Source organism: Nyctibius grandis, chromosome 12, assembly GCF_013368605.1.
Source record: "Nyctibius grandis isolate bNycGra1 chromosome 12, bNycGra1.pri, whole genome shotgun sequence".
Classification (NCBI taxonomy): domain Eukaryota; kingdom Metazoa; phylum Chordata; class Aves; order Nyctibiiformes; family Nyctibiidae; genus Nyctibius; species Nyctibius grandis.
The window spans coordinates 3,564,065-3,575,690 of record NC_090669.1 but is presented as its reverse complement, the minus strand read 5'-3'; the positions used below and the strand labels follow the sequence as shown (position 1 = coordinate 3,575,690).

General features: G+C 48.7%; 1 protein-coding gene across 2 annotated transcripts in view; it reads right to left on the bottom strand.

Annotated features, from left to right (window-relative positions):
* Positions 1-7,294: 7,294 nt before the first annotated feature.
* The window catches only part of CBFB (core-binding factor subunit beta), a 43,082-nt gene continuing 38,750 nt past the window's right edge, over positions 7,295-11,626 (bottom strand). For both annotated transcript variants that reach the window (XM_068411254.1, XM_068411253.1), the window contains exon 6: positions 7,295-9,586. In XM_068411254.1, the coding sequence (XP_068267355.1) occupies positions 9,564-9,586 (23 nt within the window). In that variant the 3' untranslated portion in view covers positions 7,295-9,563. The remainder of the gene's footprint in view (positions 9,587-11,626) is intronic.

Here is an 11,626-nt window from a genome sequence, read left to right as displayed (position 1 = left end):
GCTGTGTGTGCACCGCTGCCCAGCCCGCTCCAATGCAAAGCCGTCCACCGGCCTTTCAACCAGCTCTTTTACCAACCAACGCTGATAGCCACGGGCGGTCACACCCCTCTTCCCACGGGCAGCCCAAGCCATCGCTGTCGGGGGGGTCAAAGCATTAAAAAAGAAATCCCGGCCACGTTTGGGAGCGGGACCACGGCCAGGCTCTGCTCTAAGCACCGCGTGTCTCAGCACCTCTCTCCAGGTCACAGAGCTGTCGAAGCAGGTGAGATTTTAATGTACGTGGCGTGAGGAGAGCCCCAGGGAAATTAGCTTTCCCTTGAAGTCAGCCGCACGTCGCTCTATTTATTATTCATGCCTGCCTTGCTTTTTTTTTTTTTTAAATCCAAGCACGGTGACATCTTAATATGCTGCAAAGCGCAGAGGTGCTGCCAATTTTTCCCCTTCCTCCCAGCCCTCTGACACGTCTTTATTGGCTCAGAAAGAGAAATGAGCCTTTCCTCTCCCGGGAGCACGGGCTGATCCTTCATCACGAGCCACCCGCAGCGCCTGGAGTCTATATATACATATATGGTGGCATCCATAAGGAACGTACTTGAGAGAAGAAATACCTGGCTAGAAATCTCATGTACTCCATTTATTTAAGGGGGCATAAAGCACATCCCAGCACCCACTTTTAACCGGGCACAGGGCGCAGGCACCCCTTGGGTGAGGATGCTGGAGGGAAAGTGGATGGATGTGGATCAGCTGGGCTCTGCAGAAACTCTTCTCCAACCCACTCCTGCGTTGGGCGATGCCCTTTGAATGCTGGGCTTTCATTAAAAAATTCATCATCCTTTGAAAAAGGATATGGGAAGTACGGGCTGAATTCCCTGCGTGGGTTCGGAGATTAGAAAGCAAGGAGAAAGAAGAGCAACCAGGGAAAAATAAATCCTGAGCTAAGGGATACCTGGATGCAGTCCTCCCCTTCCCTCCGTTCTCACACATCACCCCAAACCCCAGCCCCAGGCAGAGCAGGGTGCTGGGTGCTGCTGGGGCCGGTGCTGAGCCACCCCTGCCCTGGGGCTTTGCTCTTTACAACAATAACCAGCACATTGACGGGGGCTGGCGGCCAAGGCTCGTGCCAGCCCCTTCTACGTCTCCGAGTTTAAAATACACCCCTTGAATACCTGGGAGGGCAGAGCAGAGCTGGCGGGGCAGGCAGGGCAGCGGCGTTGGGTGCTCTCTGGCCAGGCTGGGCGAGTGCAGGGTACGGAGGGAGGTCCCGGGGTGCAGGGATGGAGCGGCAGTAAATCCCAGCTGGCCCAAAATCCCACCGCAGCATCCCGAAGGAGAGCAGGAGATGGAGAACCTTCTCCAGCCCCAGCCCTCTGCTGCCCTGGGCGCAGGGAAATAAATACCCGCCGTGCACCTAACGTACCCTTCCAGGGGGGCTGGTTTCCTTTCAGACCCAGCACCTATTTTTCCCCCAGCACCTTTCTCCTCCCAGCACGGCCAGCACCACCGAGCTGCCTGGCGACACGGGGATGGTTTCCCTCTGTGCTGCAGGTTGCGTTTGGGGGCCGGGAGCTGCTGGTACCTGCGGGGCTGCCAGGGACGGAGCTGCCCCACATGTCCCCACCACGGACCGGGCGCTTTGCCCAGCCGGGGCTGGTGAAGGTGGCGAGTGGAGACCGATTTGGGCTGCTGAAGCCAAACCAAACCCTCCCGTGCTGCCACAGTGACACCAGGTGGGGATGGCGTTTTCAAGGCAGGTTGGGCAAAGCACCATCATTTCAGCAGCCACTCAGGGTTTTGGGGAGCAGCACATGAAACTGCCCAGGCACTGGCTCAGGGCAGCGGCGGCTGCATCCCCCATAGCCTCAGCTCCGTCCCCCCTAGCCTCAGCTCCGTCCCCCCTAGCCTCAGCCCGTCCCCCCTAGCCTCAGCTCCGTCTCTGTCCCATTTTTGGTTTCTCACGGCAGTGGGACACCAGCCGACTGCCCCACAGCCCCTCGGGGAGCCGGGAGGAGCACATGCATCCGCCCTACGTCGCCATGCTGCTAGCAGGGACCTCGCTGTGCAGGTCCCCCACCACCAGCCTGGCCACGGCCAGAAAGGGTCTTAGAATCAGAGTGGGTTGGTTGGAAGGGACCTTTAAAGGCCATCTAGTCCAACCCCCTGGCCAGGAGCAGGGACATCTGCAACTAGACCAGGTTGCTCAGAGCCCTGTCCAACCTGGCCTGGAATGTTTCCAGGGATGGGGCATCTACCTCCTCTCTGGGCAACCTGTGTCAGTGTTTCACCTCCCTCACCGTAAATGATTTCTTCCTTATATCTAGCGCCTCTACCATGCACCCAAAGGGTCAGTTTTGCACCCAAGCCAACATCCGTGCTTGCTGCCGCCGTCTCGTGCATCCAGCCCACACAGCAGAAAGCCATAAAGCACCAAAACCCCCTTTGCAGGGAGCTGAGCTCCCTCCGCGTGCCGCAGCCGCGGAGCCATGCTGACCATCGCTGTGCAGACCCTCCACCTCTGGTAACCCCTGCGTCACCTTCACCACTGTTTTCTTTGGGGCAATAAACTGTCTCAGTGAGGCAGGGGGGCAGATCCTGCGCCTGAGCAACGGGGCTGCAGCACCAAAACGCAGGGCAGCGCGTTAACGGGTGGCAGGTGGTCAGTACAGGACCGAGGGCAGCTTTGCACAGGGCCCACTGTCTGTCGCTATTAAAAGTCTCTTACAAACTCACTATAGCAGAGCATAAGCCGAGTTTGCTGGCACAGAAGTCCCGCTATGGCTGGCGGCTCCTGGTTGCCGTGTGCCATGCCAGAGAGCCACAAGAGATGGCCAGCATCCCGCCCTGGCCAGAGGCCACCAGCCAGAGCAGGGTCCTTCCCGCAGACCCTGCTTTTCCACCCTGTTCCTCTTCCCTTTGCAGCCACCTCCCACACTCCTGGACCACAGGCTCCCACTTTCCAGTTGATTCCCTCTTTCGTCCTGGTCCCCCTTGGCAGCGTGGTGCCCCACGGTCCCACCAGCATGTCCTGCCCCAGGTGCAGAAGCAGAGGGCAAGATGCCGGAGGGTGTGAAGGACGCGGTGACGAAGGCACCTTGGTGGGGTCGGTGGTTTCGGAGAGTCACGCGCCCCACGAGCCCACCAACCCCAGGTCCCGGCGGTCGTACGCCAGACGCAGCTCTGCAGAGCAGAACCGAAAGCAGAACCAAAAAGAGGATCTGTCCTCTCCTCTGTGTGGGAGCATCCGCCGAGCAGCTCCGGGGCCATCACTGCTGGGAAGGGGGGGGCTCGGGGGCTCCTCAGCAGCACCAGCAGCTCTGGCCCCAGCAGAAGGGAGCGGGGCAGCTCAGGAGGGGTCTGTGCATGCAGCACTGCCTGGCCCTCCCCGCCCTCGCCCCCGCTCCTCAAATGCAGCTGGAGCAAATGACCTGGAGCTGGACCACAGCGGGGCTGAGCATCCCCAGACATCCCCCACCTCTGTTCCTGGTGTCCCGCTGCAGCGCTGCCCCGGAGCCGGGGCTGCCAGGTGCTGGCTCAGAGGTGATGGTTAGTCTGGTGTTTCTGGATGGACCCACCTGTGTCTTAAGGATTGTCTTCTGATAAGGTTGTTCCCTCCACGGCTTTGTTTGCAATCCCGCAGCAAACCCACGCACCTCTCTGCTCTCCTCCAAGCTTGGAGCCCCTGGGGTTTTGCCAGGAGGTCGCTCCCCCTGTGCAGCTCCGTGTGCTCAGGAAAGCGGGTTGCAGAGAAGCAGCTTGCCCTGGGAGAGGACTGCTGCTGCGGCAGCAGAGATGCACACCAAGGCCCTTGTCCAGGGGAAGTTTCAACATCAAGATGGGCAGGATTTTAGAAGAGGCATCAGCATGTACTGCAGAAGAAAGCACAATGCACAGAAGAGACACCCACAGCCGTACATCGAGCTGGGACCGACCTCTCCTGCCCTGCTGCCTTCAGGGGCCGAGAACAGCAGCCCCAAAACCGTATGAAATATGAACCAGGTGCTGCACCGCTGAGTTAAAATGGTCAAGGCAACTCAAGAAGCCAGGAACAAGCCTTGGCAATTCATTCAGTACTTCTGGCCACTGAATGCCCAATGATCCCAGAGGAACTTGGGCAGCAAGGTGCCTTCAAGCAGGGACACTGTCCCTGTCCCACAGCCGCTCAGCTGCCCGGTGGGAACCAGCTCCTGGGGCGAGCACCGCTCGCCTCTCAGACCCCACTCCTGCAAGGCTTTATGGTACGATGTATGATTGCAAACAAGACCTGACTATAGCTGTGCAAAGGGCTCCTGCCGCCGCAGCAGGAAGGGGAGGACAGGGACTCAAGATTGGATCTCCAGCCGAAGGCAGAGGAGAAAGGCAGGCCAGAGAGTGGGCTCACGCGGCGTGCAGGGAGTTCAGACGCCGGCATCATTGTTCATACAGAGGGATAACCCTCCCACTTCTCTCACCAAATCCACTAGAACAAATCCACTAATTGGCACCCAGAACCACTGCACTAATTATGAGCCATCCGTACCGCGTGTCCCCTCTTCTGCTCAAGACTTGGGCCAAGAGCCACAACCATTTTGGCCAGCCTAAAGCGAGGGCAAACACAACAGTGCTCACTGGGCTTGAAGGAAGCAGCAGTGTCAGGAATGGACACCCCCGCAGGTCCCCCCTTCCCTCCCATCCATCCCCATTTTCCCTTCCAACCTGATGTACTTGGGTACCTGCTCACTTCCCGAAGGCACAGCCTTGCCGCCCGACCTCTGTGGTTAAATCCACCTTCGCATGGCTTCTTACATCCCTCCGTGCAGACCTCAGCTCTTCGTGTCAGACATCTCCCCAAGGAGCACAGCCCAGGAGCCATGGCCTGCATCACTGCTGCCAAGGGCCAAAGCCCTGAGATACTCCTGAAACATCCCAGCAGCAGCACCGGCACCCAGGCCACGTGCTTCGGTACCAGCGTATCCATGCAAGAAGCCATCAAGGCCAAGCACATCCAGCAGCCAAAACTTCTGTTATCGTACACTGCTCATTTTTCTAGGCCTGGACCTGCTGGACTTTTGCACGGTGCGAACAGCAAACGCAGCGCGATCGTAGCTGAAAGGTTTGGAAGATGCAAGCGGGCAAAGCTCATAGGGACTGAGGTTTTTTTGGCAAACCAGTGGATAACAGCTGGAAAAGGCAGAGGAGCTTTTAGGCACAAACTTTTCTCCAGCTCTAGAGGGTTTTTCTGTTTTCAAGCTATCTCATCATCTGCTATGGGGAAGAGAGAGGATTGCAAAGGGTCGAAGGTGATAAAACCACCAGTTCCTGTGAAAAACAGAGAGTTAGAGCCTGTGGAAGGAGGGGAAGGGGAGCACTGGGAACACCACGTCCCCCAAGACACCATCATCCAGTCTGACAGTCCAGCGCTCAGCTCTTCTGAGTTACTTCCCCCCCTCACTCCTGAGCTTTAAGAAACGAGCCTGAGGCAATTCTGGAAATTCACTTATCTCCACCTGTAATTGAGAAAGCCATTTAATAAAGTTGCTTAAGCTCCGCCGTGCAGCGGCTGATGAATATGCATGTGCTGGGATTTACATGTGGAGGACAGGATGTCAGGCAAATGAGTTATGCGAAATGTTGCCTATGCAAATGTTGGCTCCGCTGTAACTTCTCCCTGTAATTCTCATCCTCGAAGCCATTTTTGTCGTTCTCTTATTTGCATTGGAAACGTAGCAACAAAATAACGTAACTTTACAGAAATTGCTCCTGTTTCTATGCACGCAGGGTGGATTCCTAAATATACCTGTAATAGAGCGGAGTCCTGGACTCATGGAGGCCAAAAAAAAAAAATACAGAAGTCCTGCCAAGATCCTGTCAGGCCACGCAGCTCTGGAGTTCTCCAAACCCACGTCTCCTTCATTTAACCTCCCAGCCCTTACCTGAACAAGGCTTATTATCAGCCAAAACACCACAGATCTGCAGGAACAGAAAAGCTGCTGTTTTCACCCACAGTTTCATTTCCATAGTTTCCTGCTCTCAAAAGGGGGACCAGGAGCCCAGCCCAGGAGAGCTGATAGCTGCTGTTTCCTTCAAGAGAGCCTAGGAACCCATTCCTTCAGGTCTTGAAAACTTCAGTAAATCGGACTAACCAGTTAATACCCTGGATTCTCTCAGGTTAGGAAGAGGCAAGAGGTTAAAAAAGAAAGTCAGAAGTGACCATACCTCACCCGCTCCAGTTGGGTTCCAGGTCACTGACGTCCTTCTCCATTCCAATGAGCTCCAGTGTTTCCAGTCCTCTTTCACTCCCCAATTAAACACAGCCCTCCCCAAGCCATGCGAATTGAGGGAAAGGATTGTAATGTTTTAAAAATCCTCTTCTGCCCTAGGTGCCTCACAGAAGATTTTCAGAAGCCCTCTGCTATGCATGGACCAGAGCGGCACACTCTGTCTAAGAGGAGGCAGGGGACAAAGTGCCTGTGTCCTTTAGATGCCTCCACTCAAGAAAAGGCTTTACGAGTAAGGTACTCATCCACTTGTGATGCACCTTGGGCAGAAAAGTGAAGCATTCCACGAACTTGGGGGTAAACCGACGAGTTACCTCATGGCTTTACTAACTGCTCTTTAAAGACACATTTCAAAATGAGCTGCCTCGATGGCTGAGCCTAGAGTAGCCACCAAAGGCACCTCCAAAGCAGGCTGCAGGTCTCGAGTAATTAAGCAAGCAAACCTCTACGTGATTTCGGTACATAACCACCATTGTCATTCAATATTAGACATCTGAAGTTACACACCTAAAGCTTTAGCACCTTCAGAGGAGGTGTTCAGGTGTAGCATGTAACATTCATACTTCCCCACAGCACTTCACCCCACTTCCCCATTTCCTCAATGTGAACATGCAAACTACCTCCTTTTCCTCCTCGTCCAAAGCAGCAGAATTAGTAAGGTTTAGCGGCTGCTGTAAAAACGTGCCCATAAACAATGCTCTTCCATAAGCATGCACAACCGTTACAATGCACCGAGATCAAAAGAAAGTCTCTCAGGATTAACTAAGTAGGTACGTGCTTTCAGAGTGAGCAGGGCGTAGCAGTTATAAAAACCCACAGGAGTTTTAGGGCAGCACAATCTGCATTTTCCCCCTTATAGTAAAGGTTCTGAGAGTGCCACAAACACCAGTACCTAAACACGGGGTGCTGGGGTTAGTCTCAGTGACCAGTGGATGTCACTATTGCTTTAGCCACGGACACCAAGGCAGCAGCCTGGCAAGTTACCCCAGAAACATGTAGTAAGTCGTGGACTACCAGGACGTCAGAAATAAACGTACAGCAACTTGTTTTCACTACACGGAAGTTTATTATGAAAGTTAAACATACAACACAAAAAGTAGCAAAAGCAATCGTGTAGCTTAAGGCAACTCTTACAGGAGATGAATTCAAGAAAAGATGATGCAACTTCAGTTTAAATAGAAATTATGAAAAATATCAAATTGCATCAATAACTTAAAATGCACTTTAAAAAGTCTGCGCTAACCAGCAGAGGGTAAGGGCTTGTCATCTTAATGCCAGCATTAAGATATCAAAAGCAGCAGAATGCTAAATGATGATAGGGAAAGTTCAGTATTTACACCAAGATAGCGACGTTAATATCTGACAGCGTAACTTCCTGTGTACTTATGGTTTAAAACCACCGTCTGAAAAGCCAGGAAAACCTTTTAAAATAAATCTTCAGACTATTCCATCAAAAATACACAGCTGGCAGAGAAGATCCAAGGCGAGGGATGGGTGCAGATGCATGCGTGTGTCCCTTAAATAACTCATTGCAGAAACACTTTAGAAAAATTATTTCTTTGGGGGAAGAAGAGCAAGAAGAATACGTGGCCACAGAGTGAAAAAGGTTATCTTTCAGGTGAATCACATTTAAATTGAAGTATCAAAATATTTCTATTTGATGACATTCTCACAGTTTACAGTTACTGACATTTTTAAGTGAATGTTAAATATTCATATTATTAACATACAAAGATTCTCCTTCACATTGACATCTGCTTACATTTTTGCAAGACCTCTTTTGCATCAATTGTTTTGCCGTTAATGAGGAATGTAATTATCTTAATTACAGAATTTAATAAAGATTTAACTGTTCTAGCCACATGGAGTTTCTACCTTCAAAATAATCTTTAAAATACCCAAGTCAGATCACCTATTTTAAAAAGGTATTGAAGTAACATGTTGATTAACCAGGCTGTACAGGAAGCACCGCATTTTAACAAAGCCAAATGACATCACGTTTCCAATCAATTTTCTTCAGATATTGGACGCAATGAAAAATTTTGGAACAAGTCCATTCACCATCACCTCAAATAAACCAAGATAATTCACACAGATTAACTCATCCGAAATCTTACCCTGTTAGAAAATGCAATATATACTGCAATGTAGTCTTAATTTGCATAAGATTTAAGAGAAGGGTCCTATGCACAGGATGAGATTTTTCTGCACACAACCTCATCGCAGCTTTTCACCATTCAGCACAACTTTACAAAAAGCCTAAGATACAAAATATACTTAAAGCAGCTATCTTAAACACGATTTAATATGGATCACCTTGGCAGCTGATCACTTTCATTCCCAGTTTAACACGCTGTTGAATCTGATTGTAGAGTTGCAGTATCCCTTTTAAGAACTATTTAAAAAAATCCCTGAATAAAACAGAAGCCAGCCTGCGACTTCCGATGAGTTTCAGTAAAGTACTATATACAGGGGTATAATAACCACCCAAACTCACTTGAGACAGAATAAAATCTAAGACTACTGGGGCAGAACACATCAATGCATGAAAATACACATTTTAAGATTTTTATCATTTAAAAAGTGGAACCAATGAATTGTTAGCAGTTAAAAGAATACTGCAACTGTAACGTTTACAAACCCACAAAGTTTGAAAACTGATTCCAACAGCTCTGATTCACTGGGTTTAGCTCGGAAATAATGCAAAATAATGTCAGCAGTTTTAAGAAGGTCTTGCAAATTTAGAGAAAAGAAAACTGAAAGAAAGATAAGAATGCGTATCTAAAATAAAGCAGGAGCACAATAAGGACAATCAAAATTCCAAAAGCCCATATTAAAAAAATTAAGCTTGGAATGCATTGGCTTCCAGCAGTTGATAAAAAAAAAAAATAAAAACAAACAAAGAAGAAGTTTTAAATCTGTAATATCTTGACCTATTTTTAAGTGACAATTTTTATTACAGTTGAGAAAAATGGTTTTATAGCTGCATAAGTTTCCATTTCACTAAAATAGTGCCAACAAAAATAAGTTTGCATAGAAAAACAAAATTTCAAATTGCCACTGGCTACATGCTTAAAATGGGAAATGCAGGTATTGTAACATAAACATAGTGCAAACCATGGCAGTTCATGGTGATTCTGCCTGCCGCAGGTCAGGAAACAGACCATAGTATACCCAGTTATCACAGTTTCTGGTCTTTTATTAAATCCTTTGCCAAGTAGAAGCAATGCATGTGTGCAGACCCATGGTACGCCTGCTGCTGTCGGTTAACGGAGTTTGAGATCATCGCCACTTCCTAGGTTAGATCCAGGACTAGGGTCTTGTTGTCTTCTTGCCTGTATTAACGAATACATATTTAGGATCAAAATAAAATGATTTAGAAGTTACTAGTTTAGTTAATTTCTTCAGTGTGTTAGCATGACTAAGACCATAACCAATTCTAAGGCAGAAATTTTACAATTCAAAGTATTAATTTTTAACATCAAAATCATTCCTTCCCCCCCAAGTCAATAATCCCCCACAACCAAGAGGTATCTCAGAGGAGGGCTGTGGACCCCGCAGCTGGGCACCGTCCTCTCTCTGGAGGGGCACAGAGCCCTCTCCATCCAGCCTGGGGGCAGGAAGGGCTGGAGTGAGTGTGCAAACACACACACACACACACACACACGCGTGCACACTCAGACCACCCCCGAGGCCCTCCTGCAGCCAGGCTGAAACGCTTCTCAGCATCACTTCAACAAAGCAAAGTTACACAAGTTCTCCTTTAAATAAGTGATTCTGTTAAACAGTTTGAGTTGATGGCAGTTTAAAGAGGAAATTAAGGATGCTCAGTCGTAGTAGTATCAGTCACAGTAAAGAAAATTCTATCTAGCTTCTCTACCCGTACACACGCAGGCTGCTTTCAAGTAGCACACACAAATGCTGCACGTAAATACTTAGAAACATTGATATATTTAAATTTTAAAGCAATACTTTGATTCTGGCAACATCTAATACATGCTAGCTGTTTCGTAAGACATTTTAGTATTGATACTTTTATTTAACGTTTACAGAGTGAATAGCTGGCACCTTGGCCTGTAACCCACGCGACCCACCAGCATCCGTTTTCTCTACGTTAGACTTTTCTTTCTCTCGTCACTTCTTCCTCCCTTATCTACCATTCTTGTCTGCCTAATTTTACACTCCCAGTGCAGTTGTTAGCTTCACCCACCCAGAGAACTGTTGCTTCCTTCTCCCATTTAAATACCGATTTAAAGTTACATTTTCTTTTCATGTGCAACGATCCCATTCTGATGCACACAGAGTTCATCTAATAAATCCCTCTAGTAATCAGCACGTTTCCAGAGAAGACAATTCCCTCCTGCACTTTTTTTAGTGGAGGTATTGCCATCACTGTTTCAGAAACACCCTCGCTACTGTAAATATCACAATTGCTACCTACTCCATTTATGTATCCAGTACTGTTGCTGGTTGCGTTTTAGATATTTAGGGGTGACACAATCTTCTCGCTCTATCTGCACCGGCCATACTCTGACCGAGGGAAACAATCTGCTCCTCCTACATGCAGACCTCTGAACACGACGACCAACACCGCCGTCAGTGCACAAACCCACAGATTTCTCGGTAATCTTTCTGAGGAATCGCGTTAAAACAAACAGCTGCAATCACGTACGGCGCGGAAGATTTTAAGTGCTGAAGGGCGTATTCCTTTCAGCCCCTGAAACAACGTTTTCAAACTGCCCTCTTTGTAGAGATGCAGAGTATTGGGAGATGGCATTTAATTGAGATTTCCACATTATTTCCAAAAGCCAAACAATTCAGAGCTTTGACTATCAAGATCACTGTGTAAAACTTAACGAGGGAAAACTCACATTTTTTTTTTCTCCTTCAACAGAAAAGTAAACTGTGCTGTAAAGATTTTTCTTAATACAAAAATGTTGTTCAACAAGTCTAAATAGATACTTCCACGCTAATTTAAGAGTTGTACTAAGATTAACAACAGTATAACAGCTCCCCTTTGCATACTTTTCTCCTGTTGAACAGACTGTAACAAGATTTCTTCTGGTTTTAACTGCCGCCTCCTTCTTCTAGAAGGGAACAAAGGCATGCACTGTCTTTACGAATTAGCAGAATCTTACTTACACCAATCTAGTTACTGGTTTTGTACTCAAACATTTTTACACTTAACTAGCAAAAAAACCAGCAAGTTAATTGCTGCTATACGACTGCTCTAAAAGCAAGAGTTTCTTCTTCAGAAAACAAATCATATGCACGGCAATTTTATTGTCAAGTCTCAGTGAAGACTCCAAGGTACGGGCATATGGTTGCATTTATGCTCTGCCAAAAGTGGCCTTTTCTTTCAAAACATATGAAAG